This window comes from Dendropsophus ebraccatus, chromosome 4 (genome assembly GCF_027789765.1).
Source record: "Dendropsophus ebraccatus isolate aDenEbr1 chromosome 4, aDenEbr1.pat, whole genome shotgun sequence".
In the NCBI taxonomy this organism is placed as follows: domain Eukaryota; kingdom Metazoa; phylum Chordata; class Amphibia; order Anura; family Hylidae; genus Dendropsophus; species Dendropsophus ebraccatus.
The window spans coordinates 163128054-163147851 of record NC_091457.1 but is presented as its reverse complement, the minus strand read 5'-3'; the positions used below and the strand labels follow the sequence as shown (position 1 = coordinate 163147851).

Here is a 19798-nt window from a genome sequence, read left to right as displayed (position 1 = left end):
AAAATCCCCTTTAATGGAACTTAGCTGCATAATTACACACAAACTGATGACAAGAGGGGCGCCATTTTTGGAAGTAAGCACACCATTTTTTTTTTTTCTTTAACGGCAGCATCATACAACAATCAGGCAATACACCAGTCATGAACGCCTCTGTACGGAGAAACATTACAGATCAGCCCCGATACGTGTTCACTATAAAATTGTACAACTCCATTTAACTATAGCATTTTAATCTTTTATTACTTAAATACACCATACTAGAGCAAGTCTCTGAAAATATCACAAATAAAAGTTTTTTTTTTTCTTCAATCAGCAAATAGGTGAAAATTTCTACACAATAGCAGATTCTTTCCCCGCCCCTTCCCTTTCGCTGTGGGAAGCAGCAACAATAGGACAAACGGAAAAAAATAAAAAATGTTGGTTTTCAAAAATAAAAAATAAAAATAAAATAACACATACATGCATACGTACATTGTATTTTACAGAGAGATACAATAAAAGTGTTTGTGATAAAGTACCACAAAAAGCTACAACTCCCCCTTCATCGTATGTTCACTTTGATCGGAACATTCTTCCTCACAGCACGTAAAATAGACAAAGAGTGAGAAGAGTTGTCGAGGGAAGGGGGTGCAAACTCTGGCCAGTGCCCTGCTAGTCGGTCAGGAGGGTCGGAAGCGGGCTCTGAAGGCCTCTCCCAATGGATCTCAGTCTTTTCCCCCTCGTCGCGAGGTCCTCCGCTCTACTGCTCAGGTTTATTTTTTTATTTTTTCTCCCCCCCCAAGAGTCTCCCAATGAGCCCGGGTTCATGGAATCCTTAATATGTGTCCTCAGTCATTTTCATACACCAATAAATGTGGGAAGGGCAACCAAGAAGAGAAAAAAAGGTGCAATGGCATGAAGCTGGCACTGATGCTAGCTACAAAGGTGACTTGTCTACTGGAGACGTATGGGATCCATCTGCGATGAACAGAACTTGAGATGAAGGCACGCATTCTGTCGGACTCTGACCTTTTAACAAACCTAAAAAGAAAGAAAGAGAAAGACTATTAGTCTGGTTGCAAACTGCAAATAATAATAATACAACATGACTTTCACATCTGGTAAACTCGAGGTCGGTTTTGGTGGGAAGTCCACATCTGCGTTGGAGGCCCCATCACTCTAGTCCATCCATGCCCCAAAAATGGAGTCGGAGGGTCAGTTGCACAGTGGACATCAACGGTTCCAGACCTGGCAAACTGCTCACATTCGGCTATGTTTTCCGAACCCGAACGTTCAGCATTTGACTCCTCATGGCTGTAGAAGTTGGATGTATCCATATTCTCCTGGCAGCCCTTAGGGTGCATCCAACTTCTGCAGCTGCGGGAAATCCAATGCCAAGTGTTTGCGTTGGGAGAAAATTGGGACAGGTCTGCTTGACACTAATCCTATTGAATTCCCAGAGGTCCAATGCAGATGTGAATGTACCCCAATAACAGCACGCAGCATCATACAGCCTATTTTCTTAGGATATGGCCCGCATCTGGATGAAGTTCTGTCCACATGGCCACTTGATTTTTGTTGTGGTTTTACAGATTCAGCCATGGTTTCACCCGCAGGAGGCAGGTGCATCATCCTGTAGGGCTAGAAAGCTTCTTTGTTTGAAAGGTACACTGCAGGCCAGAAAGAGGTCACGACAGGTACAATGATTGCCGGACTGTACGTGCATCCCACCGTTGTCGATAATTTTCCTGGCCGCACAAAAGATGCGATCAGCTTATAAACAATCATTTTCTCGTTTATCGGTTATCACTGGCCCTCATATACAGGCAGATTATCAGGAACGAGCATATTAATAGCTCATTTGCCAGATAATTAGCCTTTAGTCTTTTGTTATCTCTCTCATTCCCTCTAAATCCAAAAAATAAAAAAATCCAGTGTGAAATTTCCTAATGCGGAATATTAGGCACATGGGGTCTGCTCTGATTCAAGGTTTATTAGCAACACATTAAGGTGTTAAGTACATTTCACGGACAGCTGCAAAAAAATTCGCCTTTAAAAACAAATGATCCCAATGGTTTATGTACAATGGGCTATCCATGAATTAGAATCTAATTTCATTCGTAGAATAGATCCTCACGAACAGAAAAAAAAAAAAGTTTTAGCTTTTGTTTCATTATTAGTAGAAAAAGTTTCGTGAACAGCGTTTAAATTCTTTTGTTTGACCCAAAAAAAAAATTTTTTTAAATTTATAAAAGACAAAAACAAGATTTGAAACTTAACAAAATTTTCAATTATATGTTAAGTGCTACAAAAAAATTTTTAAATACTCAAAAAGACAATTAAAAAGAAGGAAAACTTCAGGGTAAAACCTAAGTGTAAATGTATGCCGCTTTTAGCGTCTCTACAGGATTTTATGCAGCACAATGTAAGTTCAGAGGAGTTGTAAAATGATCTTCTGAACCTACGAGAGCACCGAGTGAGTAAAAAAACTTGAGGTCTGTGAATAAGTTGCCGATCCCCACCCCCCCTCCTCCTTCTGGAGCTCCGGACTTTCAAGCTAATTAAAGTGGTGCGGGAGTAGAGGTTCAATTCCCAAGAGTTGAAGCTCAGTGTGAGGAAGGTAATTTGGCTGTCCAGAACAAAGAGATTAGAGAGCAGCCAGTGAGCATATTTAATAAATGAGCATCAAATGTCCTCCACTATGGACACAGACAACTCCAATTATAGAACGGCCAGGGAATTGGTGAGTGATATGTAAACTAGGAGATTTTATTTTAATAACCAATAAAGTGAATGGCGCAGACCTTGGTGTAGAGAGACCCAGAAGAGATAACATAATACTCTATATGCTGATTGATTGTACAGGTGAGTTTGCTCGCCTTGCCAGGCTCTCCCACCCCCTTGCCAAACACAAAGTAACAAAGAACTTAATTAACAAGTAAGTAAATACTGAGGGGCACATCTACAGGCTGCGGCCGCCCGGCCTGGAATTACAAAGAGGAAACTAAATGAGAAACTCCAGGTCCTGGATAGAAGCTTCAAAGTAAACACCGTCGCTTTTCAAGTTCTATAAAAATTAGAAGAAGAAAAAATTCTGCCATTTTTAATTTTCATTAGAATTTCTAAGACGAGGTTTCTATTTTGACATTAAGCGGCATATTAATTAAAACGTAAGCTGGTATTTCTGTGACCTTTTATATAGGTGCTCCGGTTTTAGGTTTGGATTTATAGAATGGTTCGTTCTTTGGCTGTGGATACGTGTCGAAGATTTGACATTCATTTAAAAGTTTTTCGAAACAAATTCCGAAGACGCGTTCGGGAAGATCGACAAGCATTGTATAATTTAATATATAACCTGTAATGTATTTATATATATTTAAATAAGCGCTGCGGAATCTGTTGGCGCTATACAAATAAATAAATATTATATTATATATTATCCTCTCTTTTCGGTTACAGATGGAATGAAAGGCGATGTGGTTGTCACTTAAGTTGCCCATATACACAGAAGTCGGCCTAAACCTGAATCATTTTGGCCACCCATCATTTGGGCGGTTCCTGTGAATGATCAAGGACATGGGCCGACCGCAAAGTAAGGTTTTTTTTTAGTTGTGGTTGAGTATAAACGAATGAATATGACTTTTTTGTCTTCTATAAGAGGTTTTTCCTGATGGCCTACCTTCACACGGCCTAATGGGAGGCAGCAAACGATCGTCTCTTGCATGCAAAGCATTTACAAGCCTTGATAACCATAAGGGTTGTGCCACACGAATGGTTCTTGGATTATCCATGGCGCCATTCGAATATCTTTTTGTTGGCCGCACATCCCATTTACTTGGGCTGATTATCAGGTACACGATCATGCCTACAAACACTCATTACCAATAATTGGCCAGTGTAAAAGGGCCCTTAGTCTGGCACATTGCTTGTCTTATGTACATGGTCAGCTTTAGTACACTTTCAATAGCTCTTGGCCAAACACATCTTACTTGATCCACCCAAACACATGAACATTTGTTTGTTCTGCATGGGGACTAATCAGAAGTCATCTGTAGTGTTGAGAAGACTTGTCAAACTGTTTAGGCTCAGCAATGTTCTCCAAACCCGAACGCTCTGCCGCCATAGTCTGTAGCCATGTCTTCCTTGCAGCCCTAGGACTGCATTCAACTTCTGCACATGAGGGGAAATCAAACGCAAAGAGAACGTTGCCAAACCCAAACAGTTTGACAGGTTTGCTCAACACTAGTCGTCTGTTGACCCTACTGGCGGTACATATAGATGTGTCTCACGATGCCTACAGTTGGTGAGAAATCTTCACTTTCACAGTTGCTGACATGGTGGAGGTATCAAACACTTTATAAAAGGTGGATATACACCTTAGGAAGCTGTGAAGCAAAATCTTGTTGGGCCAAAATTTATTTCTTCCCCCCCTCCCCCCCATAAAACAGACGCTTGTTAGCGCACGGCCTATCTGCTAGGAAGAGAGAGGATTAGCCATGTTGAAAAGCCAACATGGCTGATTCTTCTTTGTTGCATCATCTGTTGCAGAGTTGAGAGGCCATCGGGTTCCGCTGACTTTCATAGTGTATGGAGAAGACCATCAGAAGTTCTTAAGACCTCAAATTTTTATCTAACTCAAGAATGACACATCAATCACAGATAATTAGAAAATTTAAAAAGTTGGGAAGTTAAGATTGTGAGATCAATTAAAACGTTCTCAACTCCAATCCACTCAATGGAATAGCTGTCTAAACACTGACTGACAGGATTACATGCTGGAAGCATCTCCACATATTGCTGGGGGGAAAAAAACATTTGGAGGGAAAACCCCACTGCAGGGTTGGGTGCAACTTTTCAACCAAGGCCAGAAATGGATTCAAAAATGCATGGGAAATACAGAGGAACGACGTGTACTTCTCCATCCTGCTGGATCCACTTTTAGCTTTGGCTCAAATAACTGCAGTAAAGTTCATAGAAAAAAAAAAGTAATAAAGAGCAAACATGAATATCCCAAATATGAAGGCCAATAAACCAGCTGATATTCTTTGCTCCATATTTATTATGTGTTTTAGACATTGAGAGGACATTGTCCTACACCGGTGCCCCATCACCTTTATAGTCAATGATTGTAATCCTGGAGATCGGACCCTCCACACATGTGACCGCCCATCCTAGTCATAAGCCGCCACCTTATGACATGGGAATACCTCTAAACTAGGGATTGGGAACCTTCAGCTTTGCCTCTCCAGGCATGATGGGAAATGTAGTTTTGTAACAGCTGCAGGTTCCCAATCCCTACTTTTAAGGTAGACTTGGCCTCGCTAAAAACTGGGTTTAGACAGACATTACCACGATACATGTTGTATTGATTGCACATCACCCAAACAAAAAAAACAAAAAAAAAACAATACTAATGTAGAGTATTAAAGCACTGCACATCAATACGCCTACATTACAAGAATAGTACTCCTATCCCAACATGCTCCCCACTCCATCACATTTTACTAATGCCATACAGAGAGCCGCCTTCTCCGCATATTTATTTCCCGGATAAATTATTTGGAGCACAAATAAAAGGAGTAATAAATCCATTAGGTCGTGTTTAAATGTAATCCTATACGGAGGTAATTGCTTTTGGGAAATGGCGCTAAGACACTGGGTAAATAATTCTCTAAATGATACCTAGGTATTAGAATGCGGCCGCCTCTACGGGGAAATGTGTTTTGTTTTTTTTCCTTTTTAACCAAATCCAGAATTATCGTCGGGTTCGGCTATGCAGAGCGGAGAATAAAAAGCATTTTCTTTATTTCTCGGCACATTAATGAAGTTTCTATTGCAAATCCATATAGTAGCAGGGAGTGTAGCAGGGAGTGAAGTATGCATTTTTTGTTTCACTGCAATAACTCAGTGCAGCGTGATTGCCTGGGTTAATGATGAAAAAGTCAAATACGCTATCAGAGCTGATGGAAAAATCTATCACCAATTTGAAATTAAAATTCATATGTGGTCAATAAGATTTACTACCCATGCAAGTGGAGCTGTAAAGAGTAAATGAATCAATGTCATCAATACATAATCAGTATGAAATATGATGTGAATACAATTATGTGCCGGAGTCGAGCATTCCCTCTTTTCCCCTGAACCAGTGCGGAATGAACAGACTTGGTGAGGACTGACAGTAATTGGTACAAATTAGACACAGCAGTTATCAAAATGCACTCACTAGAATAGCAAGGAGACTTATTAGGAAAATGAAGCCAGATCTTAACCAGTCTCCTTCTCCCAGAGATCGGACAACTGTTGAGCTGAACCGCCGCTGCCTGCGTTACCGGGAAACATTCAATTCCGGCTATTGAGGGGGGATGTATGGAAAGGTGGAGGATTGCATTTTTATTGCCCCCGTTTTGCCATTATTATACATACTATATTATGGAGAGTAAGACCTCATTAGTGTTAAAGGAGAAGTCTGACCTCCGGGGCATGGGGGAGAGTAACAAAGGGTACTAACTCTCTTCTCTGCCGACGTCAGAGCCCGGGTAATGGAATGGCCGCTCAGCTGGTGACTGGGGCAGGACGCCGCTCCAGTCACTGAGTGTCTGAGCGAGCTGTCCATCAACCGGGACGAGCATTATGGGGAAACTTGGGGGAAAATGCTATCCGGCAAGAGTCCCAGGGCTGGTGAGATGGCACATCACGGGTAGAGATAATCGAATAGGTGCGGAGTGCAGGTTTGAACAAACCCAAACCAATCGGCATTTGACTCCCGCTGTTCCATGGGGAAGGTGGAGACAGCCCGAGTACTGCCTGGAAAACAGGGGTACAGCCAGGGCCATATTTACCACTAGGCACCCGTGGTCCGGTGCCTAGGGCAGCAACTTGCAGGGGGGGGGGGCAGCACCGGGGAGCAGGGGGAAGGAAACAACATTTTTTTTTGCCAGTAGATCTGGTGACTTTTCTAGGGGGGGGGGGGGGGGGAGGATGGGGTTATGATGGAATTGGTCAAGTCTGGTATTGCGGTGGTATCCAGTCATAGTATGGCGTATGGGGCGTCCTCAGGTTTAGTGCCTAGGGCAGCAGCAGCTGTTAATACAGCCCTGGATACAGCCTAGGTACTTGGGCTGTCTCCATCTTCCCCACAGAACGGGAAGGCAGCGGGAGTCATATGCTGATGACTCTGGTTTATACGAACCTGAATCTCGGCCCTATTCGATCATCTTTGATTACGGGCACGGAAAGAAGTAAGCAATGCTGACTCCCAATGACATTGACACGGAGTGTAACTCCCCACGGACAGTGCGTCCTGCCGCGTGACTCCCCACGGACAGGGCGTCCTACCGCGTGACTCCCCACGGACAGGGCGTCCTACCGCGTGACTCCCCACGGACAGGGCGTCCTACCGCGTGACTCCCCACGGACAGGGCGTCCTACCGCGTGACTCCCCACGGACAGGGCGTCCTACCGCGTGATTCCCCACGGACAGGGCGTCCTACCGCGTGACTCCCCACGGACAGGGCGTTCTGCCACATCCCGTTGTGTTGCCCCCTAAGACAATTTGTGTATCAATAACTATAAAATACCCCATTTAATAACACATATAGCAGGGTCCTACAGACATCCATGGGCGCCATATTACAACTCCGTACAACCTATAGGTTCTGCACAGCCATAAGGTGTTTGTCTGCATGAGCCCTATGGAAGTTTTACACTTTGTATTGAACCTGTCAGGTCTCCCGGCTCTATAATCCTTCCCCGGTCTTCGGTAGACGTGGGGCAGAGAATTGGGACATTTAAATAAATCTCCTTTACTCACTGCTCCCTATAGGCATGGCAGATCATCTACTCCATGGCAGTATGTGTAGACTATATGGCGGGAGTCTGGATCCATACGGAGCTCCCTCAGCAGTAATGCATCTGTGGTTTGCTCATATATAGAATTACTCAAATTCATTCCATCAGATCCAATAGAGAAAAGAGGAAACGAGACGACAAGTTAAATGTTGACAAAATACATATTGTGCGAGACAGGAAGGCAGCACATGACTCCGGGGCGCTCTGCCCGATGCCGAGGACTGAGATCACTTCCTATCAGGAACCATATGCAGGAAAGAAGCGGAGGCCACACACCGGATTAGGAAGCTACGGCCAGAGACTTCCTAGAGTTTGGAACCTTTGCACTGATTTTTTTCTTATTACTCATTTTCTTCTTTTTACACATCGGCCACTAATTCACTTTCCCAATCCCTCTATATACACGTATGCTCAGCCAAGCGTTCACATAGTACTTTATGGAAGCGGCTTATCTCATTGAGCACAAAGGGATCTGTCATTTAAAATAGAACATGCTCTCCCCCCTTTGCTTCCCTCGGTGTTAGGGTACTTTCACACAGTGCAAACGGATGAGCAAAACTTTTACGGGGATTTGACAAGGAAATCCGTGGCTAAAATCTACATCAAAGCTGATTTTCAAGTGCAAATGGTCAAGGACTTCCCCAATACATTCAATAAGGATTTGGATTTTATGCATGGAACCGGACTCCATGCATTCAGCTTACACAAGACCTTAAAGAGAGGGATAAGGCTACACACATTAGATCAATGTGAAGAGAGTAAGGAGAGCATACATGGAGGGCAACGGACACAGAGAAAGCAGAGAACTCACAGCCAGCTCTAGATCCCAGAAATCCCCGACCTCACATCTAAAGGTGCTTTCATTTAGACTAATAGATTTCTCAGCGAGATCAGTGCCCGTTTGCGGTGCCTTTACACCAAGCGGCCGGGCAGTACAAACAATCTGTGCATCGTTCGTGCAGCCATGGAAACTGACAGCACGTATACACACATATCTGTGCTGTCAGTTTCCATATCGCACAGCAGTTCATACTTACCAATGCTGCAGTGATCCGGCATCCTGTTCCTCAAGCTCTCCAGTCCAGCCCCTGTCTTTGGGCCCAACCTCCTCCAGAATGATTGACAGCTGTAGGAGGCGGGGCCTGAAGACAGTGGCTGGACGGAAGAGCCATAGGAACAGGATGCCAGATGACAGCAGCATTGGTAAGTATATACTGCTGTGTGATATGGAAACTGACAGCATGGATGTGTGTATATCCTATGTGCACAGTATATTCTATATACACATCCATGCTGACTGTTTTATTTTATCGCTATTGGCCTTACATCCCCTGTTCACACAGGAAGATGTAAGGCTGATGGCAAGAAATTTTGAAGCCACGGAAGATCAGCCGTGGATCAGGCGTTTTCATCGTCCCCAGCTGATCACTGTCACCTTTATACAGGCCAACTATCAACCACAGGAACATTTCTAGCAACATGCCCTTCCGATAATCAGCCTGTGTAAAAGGCCCTTAAAGGGGGAGTTCACAAAAAAAAAAATTCTTTCAAATCAACTGGTGCCAGAGTTTCTATTTAAAATAAATAAATAAATCTCCAGTACTTATCAGCTGCTGTATGTCCTACAGGAAGTGGTTCTTTACAGTCTGGAGAGCAGGAGAGGTTTTCTATGGGGATTTGCTGCTGCTCTGACATGGACAGAGGTGGCAGCAGAGAGCACTGTGTCAGGGCTCATGCACACTGAGCAATAGGTGAGGAATTGAAGCAGATTCCGCTCTTATTTTCAGCTTGAAATTCCTCCCGTAAAATATGAACAAAGCAACGTCCTATTGTGTTTAATGGGATTTCTGCTCTGTAGAATTTACAAGCAGAATTTTCTGCCGCAGATCCGCTTTCCGCCCAAAGAAGTGACATAGAGGAATCCTATAGGTGTGTGCACACTACGGAATTCCCGTGTATGACCCGCGGCGAATTCTATTGCTCGTACACGCACGCGGCGGCGCGCATCTCCACCCGTGCAATAGACACTATTCTATGCACAGGCGGATTCCGCATTCCGACGAAAGAAGTGACATGTCAATTCTTTCGGCGGAATGCGGAATCCGCCCGTGCATAGAAAAGTGTCTATGGCACGGGCAGAGATGTGTGGGTACGAGCGACGGAATCCGCCGCGGGTCATACGCGGGAATTCCGTAGTGTGCACGCACCCTATAGAAGCAAATGGGGCTTGAATTCTGCTTCAAATTCTGCTTGAATTCCGCTCAAATTCAACTCAAATTCTGCTTCTATTCTGCCAGATAAGAATAGAAGAGGAATTTCAAGCAGAAATCTTTCCTCTTCAATTCCTCACCTATTGCTCAGTGTGCATGAGCGAGCCCTCACACTGGAAAAAATACACCACTTCCTGCAGGACATACAACAGCTGATAAGTACTGGAAGACTGGAGATTTTTTAATAGAAGTAAATTACAAATCTCTGGCACTTGCTGGGACCAAAAATTTTAAAGGTGAACAACCCCTTTAAAACATCAACCTCAAAATGAAAAGTATCTGAACCTAGGAGCGGGCTGCAAACTGCATCAGGGCATCTAAAAACAAATGAAGATTCCCGACTCAAACTTAGCGTAACGTTTTTACTCCCTAACCTACGGTTTTCCATATCAACCCCATGAAAGGTTTTTCCACAGCTTTTAATTCTAGTCCTCTGGCTCCCAATTAGCCGCTCTACGTCAGATTATCCCGGCCGATGATGATGGGACTGAGCATCTATAGGGTGAGGGGGGAGGGGGGATTACAACCAATAACACGGGACAATTAGAGCATGGTTGTGTATAAAGGAGCCCCCCGTCTGGTGTCGGCCCCTCCGAGGTCACCGCTTAGTTTCCTGAGCTTTAATTAACAGTAAACAGACATAAAAAACCTCATTAATTATTTCAGCTGGAATTATAATTAAAAATCCCCTGTGAACAAAAGTCCTTGTGTTGTACTCGCTGAAAATGCTTCAGATTGCGTTCAGCAGTTTCTTAGTTACATCTGTTTCTCAAAAGGCTTGTTGACAAATACGGCCGCGGATAGAACTCGGAGGGGTCATCGCCCAGTTATACAGCGTCCGCGCATTGCTGCCAGTCAGGACTCTAGAAGAGCCGAGTGACAACTACTCAAGGAGCTGGGTACTTCTCAGATTCCCAAGCGGATCACGTCCATCTTGTTCTGTTTTAATGGACTAATCAGAGGCCGATTTTGCTTCTCTCTCGGGGTCCGCTACCTCATGTACATCCTGACTGATTTTAATATATTAATTGCCAATCCCATCTGCGAGGGGCCAGCAGCTGACCTCTATGTCCACCAGTAGCCATTGGTGTATGACAGGCTCCGCTCCACCGCACTATTACATGGACAATCCCCGGGGTCCTGTGTAGGCTCAGACTCTGCAGCCGGTACAGAATCCTTCATCTTGTGGTTACCCCACAGTTCAGCGATGAAGAACCTTGTACTGAATTCTGCTGCATTAGGTCCTATACTATAATGTAGGGATGAAAGTAATAGCAGAAGACGACGAAGAAATAGGTTAAAAGGGACTCGAGAACAAGTAACTAAGTCTCCCTATAAAACCTGAAAGCAACGGCAGTCGGGAACGTACCCTATAACGCACCGTTATAGGGCCATAAACCTAAAACCTTTATAGGATATCACCAACTGGTTCCTTGTTGTCCACCATTTTGGATTAATGAAATCCTGACTAATGGGTTAGTCAATAAGAAGAGCGATAAAAAAATTCGGGAAAATGTCTGCCTGGCAGGGGTGTACTAATAGGGGGTACAAAGAAAACATTGGTATAATGGGACACGGTTAGAGTAGGTCCGCTATGAGCCATGCATTGGGGTCCAGAAGCTTCAGGTAATGAAGAGGTGGTAAAAACTCTATAAAGTACTTCCAGAATACCCCTTTATTCACATTTTCTATAAAAATTTAAAAAAAAAACAAAAAAAAAAAACACCATAACAATAAAAGAAAAAAAAAATCTAGTTTGGCACTTTTTTTTTGGACACTGAAGATAATCTGGAACTTTAGAAGGTGGGGAGGGTCTCCTAAGGGTATGTTTACACGGCCAATTTCTCTTGGAAAAAACACAGCAGATAGCGGAGACATATCCTTGCATTTGTGCTACGTATTTCACTGCTGCGGTGGATTTTACTGGCGCTTTGGAGGTGGATTTGCCCAATTCAACAGGCGAATCCATGTCCTGGCAACCGACGCAGAATAAACCATGTTGTATGTAAATAACACGTCACAGTACACAGTGACCCGTGCTGCTTATTTTCAATAAAAACTATAGAACACCTATTAAATTCACTCTTCGGGTACGTTCACACTTACCGGATCCGCAGCAGATTTCATTTAAATAACTGAACACAGCATCAAATCTGCACCATCAAATCTGCGAATCCTGTAGGTGTGAACGCACCCTTCAAGTATATTCTGACATACGTGAACCTGCCATTAGAGTGTGTTCAGATGTGACAGGATTTTCCTGGGCCGATTTAACTCAGGAAATTCACTGAGAATTAAAAAAAAAAAAAAAAAAAAAAAGGAGGATGGAGTTTTCCACGTGGAAACATGAGCACGTTGTGGATTTCCAAATCCGTTTGTAGAGATAATGCCGCAGATTTCCGTCGCCCCTATAGGTGTAAAATCCACAGAAAATCCATAGAGAAATAGAGGAGAGGATGTGTGTGCATTCTCTCCGTCCCCGTGCCGGGTACATGGAGTAAGAGGAGAAGAGTGTAAGTAGGTGTGAATGAAGCGGGGACAGAGAGGATGGCGGGAGGTGGTGGTGCGGTATGAGGGGTATTGTCTAATTGCTGATTTTTCTTTTACCTCCATTTTTCTTCCCTCTTTTATTGAAAAAGATTTAGTATGGAATTTTTAAAGTTAGGGTTAAGGTTGGTTTAAAGGGGAACTATCAGCAGGTTAGATGAATGTAACCTGCTGATATCGGCCAGGACACTGAGGAGGAAGGTATGGGTGTTATCTTCCTCCTCTGCGGTGTTGGTCCTGCGCTGTTAGTCAGAGTAATCTTCGCTTTGGTGCACTGTCGCGTCATTGGCCCGCTTCTTCCAATGATCATCAATGGAGTGGGGGGAATGGATGACACGGCAGTGCTCCTAACAGTGCACCAAAGTAAAGATTACCCTAAGAGCGCAGGACCAGTGCCAAGGATGAAGGTAACACACACACCTTCCTCCTGAGTGTCCTGGGCGATATAAGGGGCTATCAGCAGGTTAGGTTGGGAAGGAGAAGAGAGGGGAGCAGAGAAGAGAGGGGAGCAGAGAAGAAGAGAGGGGAGCAGAGGAGAAGAGAGGGGAGCAGAGGAGAAGAGAGGGGAGCAGAGGAGAAGAGAGGGGAGCAGAGGAGAAGAGAGGGGAGCAGAGGAGAAGAGAGGGGAGCAGAGGAGAAGAGAGGGGAGCAGAGGAGAAGAGAGGAGAGCAGAGGAGAGGAGAAGAGAGGGGAGCAGAGGAGAGGAGAAGAGAGGGGAGCAGAGGAGAGGAGAAGAGAGGGGAGCAGAGGAGAGGAGAAGAGAGGGGAGCAGAGGAGAGGAGAGGAGAAGAGAGGGGAGCAGAGGAGAGGAGAGGAGAAGAGAGGGGAGCAGAGGAGAGGAGAAGAGAGGGGAGCAGAGGGGAGCAGAGGAGAGGAGAAGAGAGGGGAGCAGAGGAGAGGAGAAGAGAGGGGAGCAGAGGAGAGGAGAAGAGAGGGGAGCAGAGGAGAGGAGAAGAGAGGGGAGCAGAGGAGAGGAGAAGAGAGGGGAGCAGAGGAGAGGAGAAGAGAGGGGAGCAGAGGAGAGAAGAGAGGGGAGCAGAGGGGAGCAGAGGAGAGGAGAAGAGAGGGGAGCAGAGGAGAGGAGAAGAGAGGGGAGCAAAGGAGAGGAGAAGAGAGGGGAGCAGAGGAGAGGAGAAGAGAGGGGAGCAGAGGAGAGGAGAAGAGAGGGGAGCAGAGGAGAGGGGAGCAGAGGAGCAGAGGAGAGGGGAGCAGAGGAGAGGAGAAGAGAGGGGAGCAGAGGAGAGGAGAAGAGAGGGGAGCAGAGGAGAGGAGAAGAGAGGGGAGCAGAGGAGAGGAGAAGAGAGGGGAGCAGAGGAAAGGAGAGGGGAGCAGAGGAAAGGAGAGGGGAGCAGAGGAAAGGAGAGGGGAGCAGAGGAGAGGAGAAGAGGGGAGGAGAGGAGAAGAGGGGGGAGCAGAGGAGAGGAGAAGAGAGGGGAGCAGAGGAGAGGAGAAGAGAGGGGAGCAGAGGAGAGGAGAAGAGAGGGGAGCAGAGGAGAGGAGAAGAGAGGGGAGCAGAGGAAAGGAGAGGGGAGCAGAGGAAAGGAGAGGGGAGCAGAGGAAAGGAGAGGGGAGCAGAGGAAAGGAGAGGGGAGCAGAGGAAAGGAGAGGGGAGCAGAGGAAAGGAGAGGGGAGCAGAGGAGAGGAGAAGAGGGGAGGAGAGGAGAAGAGGGGGGAGCAGAGGAGAGGAGAAGAGAGGGGAGCAGAGGAGAGGAGAAGAGAGGGGAGCAGAGGAGAGGAGAAGAGAGGGGAGCAGAGGAGAGGAGAAGAGAGGGGAGCAGAGGAAAGGAGAGGGGAGCAGAGGAAAGGAGAGGGGAGCAGAGGAAAGGAGAGGGGAGCAGAGGAAAGGAGAGGGGAGCAGAGGAAAGGAGAGGGGAGCAGAGGACGTCAGTCAGGGAGTTTAATATAGTTAATACTGGTCTGGAAAATTTGAAAGACTTAATTGGTGGAACTCCTATGGATTTTATGGTTTAAAATTTATATTTAATAAAGACAATTTAAAGAGTGGGAAAAAAGTTAAAGAAATAGTCACATACAAAAGTGCAGTTACATCTTTTTCTTCTTGCAAAAAAATAAGAAAATAAAATTGAAGCCTAAAGCCTAGAAGAAATAAGATCTGCTCGGATACAGCTGAACATGTAAGAAATGCAAAGCAGGACAGAAAAGATAATTGTGGCAATTAGCCCCTGGGGAAAAAAAAGCTTGTTAATAAGAAGTATTCACCTTCTGGTCTGGCAGTAGTGGATTGCTCTGAAGTGAATTCAAATGACCATTGATAAGAGCTGTAGGTCTATCATGTTCGCAGAATAAACTGCCATTGATGTAGTGAAACCGGTCCCCGGGGACGAGGCGATTCCGACAGGTTGAGCACGTAAAACACTGCAAGGCAGAAGAAGAGGGAAGGTAAGAGAAACAAATTAATCAAAAGAAAAAAAGCTTGATAAAATAAAACTCTCTAGATCACCGTTCAATCAAGCAAATCTAATATAGCCGCATTTTAACTCCTTTCGTGCCGGCTAAAAACTTCCCCCAGACCTGATTCCACCTTGTAGTACCTTAAGATGATAGACGTTTCCTTGTGCCCTCATGACCAGTTCGCTGGCTGGAATTGACTGCCCACAAGCACTGCAAGCACCGCTATTCCCGAATAACCTAGAAGAACGAGACAAAAGGGGAGAAAATTAAGATTGATTATCGGAATGACGCAGCGTACCTCCAAAATCATTACAGATCGAAAAACCTCTGAAGACGCGCCGCTGGGAGAACATACAGGGGGGCATTTGCTTTGGGTTTTTTTTTGTTTTGTTTTTGCTTTCGATTCGCAAGGCGTCATAGTATTTAATAATAACAACCCCCCCCCCCCCCCGCCCCAAAAAAAAAAAAAAAAAATCCAGAACAATTCTGTTCTACACACATTTTATCAGATTTTCCAGGCTCATCACATAAAAAAAAAAAAAATAAGGCAGATACAATTCATGACTGGAGTTTAAATGCATTGTGTCCTTGAAATTATTTGAAGAACTCTCTTTTTGTGGTTTAATCATATCAAGAGATATGAGTCATCAAAGGGGTTAAGGGGATTTGATTGTATATCTAAGAAGACATCATGCTCTGTGTATTGAAACTCTAGCAAACCGCCATCAGAGCAGAGTTTCCATTAGGAAGTCACTGCTATCCAGGTTGATATATAATGTGTATGGGTTAACCTTTTCAATCATAGTGTCAACACTTTAGATTTGCCTCCGCTCATCTCTTTCATTCTAACCTTCTCTCTCTCTCTCTTGATAATGAAATGCTTGCTCCGACTTCCCTCTATCTGCTCCTGAGTCCACAATTTAGATTACTTCATCTCTGCTAGCAACAAACTGAATGAAATTTCGATTTGAGCAGAAAGTAATTTACCGGGATCTGGACCCATTTGTCATCATATCTCTCTGGGTGTTTGTTGTATCACTGCAGTTTTCCTATGCAATCAAATGAGACCACAACATCTGCCATAGGGGGGGAGTGTAGAAAAGAGGGGGGCGAGATGGGGGAAGAGAGGAAAAAAAAAATAAATTATATACATAATTTCTTAATACGTTTAAGCACTCGCCAAAACAGTGCGCGCGTCGGCTAATGAAGATTGCATTTTACCTCCGTCACGCGAGCGAAAAGTTAATTTCGTTTGACATTTTGCCTTTCAGACGGCACCGGTGGCTGGCTGGTAATATCGTGAACCCTAGGATAAGTCTTCTCTAAATGGACAGATGTTAATTACGGAACGATTTTTTTTTTTTTTTTTTTTAATTTAAAGGGGAAAGCGGAGGCGGATCCGAAATTGAATCTTAAGATTGGCTTGCCTATTATATCTAGTGGATGAGAACACTTGACAATGAAAGGACAATGGTGTGACAATCCCATCTGCCTAATAGGACTTCACAATGGGCCTGGGGTCTATGAGTGAACCTGCTGAAAGTGTCTGTATGCATGTTTTCCTCGGGCGGCATCCACTTTCTTCAGGCAGAGGCCGATTGTTCGGGTTCGTGCAAACCCAAACTTTCAGCGGGTTTGCTCATCTCTAGTGTCTACATAATGGGGCGACCATAAAAAAAGTGGAGACCATGCCCATAGGAACCCATTAGAAAGTGAGAGATGGGATTTAATATGGAGGAGGATAAGAATCACGCTTTGCATGCCAAGTTCTGTCATTTTCAGATTGGTTGCTATGGGCAACAGACAGTATTGCTTTATGGCAGTATCATAAATTTGCCTTCAAGTTGTTACCATGCTATGTTATACGGTTGTTGCTTTGATTAAAAGCTACGCTGTGATTGGTTGCTTTGGGCAACAAACAGTTTTACTTTCAGGCAGTGTAAAGAAAAATAATCTCAAAAGAAAACTATGTTGCCCATAGCAACCGATCACAATTTTTATTTCTAATAGCCTTTCTGTGCCTGGTTACTATGGGCAACAGACTGTTTCACTATCTATAAGAAAAACAGTCTGTTGCCCATAGCAACCAGTCACCGCACAGCTTCCATTTCCTATACAGCGCTTGAAAAACTCAAGCTGCGCTTTACATAACTGGTTGCTATGGACTTTTTTTTTTTAGACAGCATACCTCAGAGTCCTTGCTGCCCATAGCAACCAGGCCAGTCCAGTTCAGTTTAGAAAGTGGGATTCTTGTTGCTATGGGAAACAAGGCCCCTTTCAGAAAGTTATGAGGCCGATTTCTTTGTAAGGTCCCAATGCTGGGCCCAGTACACACACAGCATCTTGCTGAATACTTCATTATATGTCTATACTGAGCACAAAGTTGGGGACTTCTCACAGGATAGAGGCCTCAAGTTGATCACATAGTGGCCATACTGCCATAGCAACAACAGACCCGCATATCAAAAATTGGATTTAACCGGCTTCAATGGGCAGAAAGATTTATGATACTGTCCAAAAGAAATAAAACCAGTCTTTGTTGCTCTTAGCAACCAGTCTTAGCCCAGCCTGAATTATTAGAAAAAGTTGTGCTGTGACTGGTTTCTATGGGCAACATATAGTTGATAAGTTTGTGACACTGCCTAAAAGTAAAACCTTGCTGCTCACAGCAACCAATGACAGTGCAGCTTTTAAGAACTATACTAGAAATAAAAGCTGTGGTGTGACTGGCGGTAACGGGCAACAATTTGGTTATTACGGTACCCATAAAACTAATACTAAAGTCAGCTGGCCCCATGGCCACCAGTAGATTTGGACGACAGGTGTGTGAGGGACTAGCTACCAAAATATGATGTCGATAAAGAGATGAGTTGGGCGAGAGATGGATTTTCACCACTCCATCCCCTTGTTCTTGGAGGGATAAGCCAGTGCCAGAGCCGGCATTCTGCTGACATACCTTATGTATAGGAAAGTGCAGCAGACCATTGCTATGAAGTGGCCACCACAATAAATATGTATTGTAAACTGGGGTACACACTTTATAATTTGAGGGGGCACCTCCAATGCATGGAATACATCCACAGCCTTATTGTGTCAGGCTTAAGAAGTTGGATGCAGCCCTGGAAAACATGGATACAACCTATGGCCTATGACTAGAGCATTCGAGTTCGAGTTGCACTCTTCTCCGGCCTTGACGTAGGACTGGGGTTTTCTACAGCTTGGTATCCGCAGAGTGAAGAGAATCCACAACTTTCCGCCTGTCTAACACAGTCATAAGCGTAGACCCCATTACCCCCACCATTGGCGCCTTCTCTAACAGGAAGTAATATACCGGGGGCGTCTCTGCCGACAGCTCTTCCACACATGAAGCTTGTAGATCCCTCTCTCTGGACGCCATCGTATCATTTGTTGTTGTAGATAGCAAAGTGATTGTTTTACCAGGTGCTTCACACATGCTATGAAACCAGAGAGATAGACCCCCCCAAGGGGGAAAACCAGTAGGAAACTTCAGTTTTTACTAGAATGTCCCATAAAAACTTTGCACCTGGGTCTTCAAGCGCGGAAAATAACGCAGAGTCAATAAGAGTCATGGCTATGTCATACCAACCCATAGCTTCCATAGGCCATGACATCACATACATTGGTATATAGCAAGTTACACCTCTGACCCCTAACCGTAATCTTGAGACCACGTGCACAAAAAAATATCTTCATTTCCTGTGGAAAGGTCTTATTCTTAAGTCTTTATATAACCAAGAAAAAGCCATCAATAACTGGTACTCAATGGCTGCAATCAATGGCAGCCGTATACAACACACATATACACAGTCACACATGTCCATTTCTCACTAATATTCACTTTACTGGGATTAAGCTGCAATACCAGACACAACCACTGGACAAAAAGGGGGGCGCTGTTGCAGTAAATTCTGTAGGCTTGAACCTCGATATTCATCGGCTCCATTGTGTTTCCAGTTCCCGGATGATATTAATATCTGTAACAGTTCACGTCCTTCTACTTTACCTTGAATATGTTTTATTAAGTATTACCTTGTGTGTAATGTGAATATTGAGCGTCTTTCTAACGTGCTGTCGGGATTACATTAAGTCAACGACTGGATGGATCTAAATGGGAATAAATTACAATCTTTAAAGTTGTAAAAAAAAAAAAAAAAAAAAAGTCAATGTTACTTGTGCTTTACATTCAACAGGTTCCGAAGGTTTCACAGAGCGGAGAGCAGGTTTTAATTGTAAATATTGTGGGATTTTTTTTATACGTTTATAAATATTTAGTCTAACAGTACGGACTGTAACGGTGGCCGTACACGCAAGAGCAAAGAATTCCCGCACCCAGTCCTTGGGTGGAACATGGGGGTTTGACTTAAACTTACTGCCCTCTTTTCCTCGTAAAGGAGAAGCATGCTCAGCCAAGGCAAGCGTGCATGTACATAGAGGAGGGGTGTCGGGAGGGAGAGCTGGGGGGCGGACGAGCATTGGAACTAACAGCTATTGAAGGCGCTTTGTCCCCCTTCATTTTATGAATAAAACCAGGTTCCAATGCATGGAGTATGTACGTTATCCCTGTAGGGCTGAGTTCACACTGTGTACACTATTATTGCAGATTATAAAAGGAACTTATGCTACTGGCAAAATGAAACCAACAGATGTGTAAGGTATGCTAATGTATAGTATATGGTACTGAATGTTAGAGTGGTATTACACCGGACAATTTATTTGGCGAT

At 44.4% G+C, this 19798-nt stretch overlaps 1 protein-coding gene across 3 annotated transcripts in view; it reads right to left on the bottom strand.

Annotated features, from left to right (window-relative positions):
- Window positions 1-213: 213 nt before the first annotated feature.
- The window catches only part of LMO4 (LIM domain only 4), a 78692-nt gene continuing 59107 nt past the window's right edge, over window positions 214-19798 (bottom strand). For all 3 annotated transcript variants that reach the window (XM_069969070.1, XM_069969068.1, XM_069969069.1), the window contains exons 3-5: window positions 15197-15293; window positions 14865-15020; window positions 214-1020 (exon numbers count right to left, since the gene is read on the bottom strand). In XM_069969070.1, the coding sequence (XP_069825171.1) occupies window positions 1012-1020; window positions 14865-15020; window positions 15197-15293 (262 nt within the window). In that variant the 3' untranslated portion in view covers window positions 214-1011. The remainder of the gene's footprint in view (window positions 1021-14864; window positions 15021-15196; window positions 15294-19798) is intronic.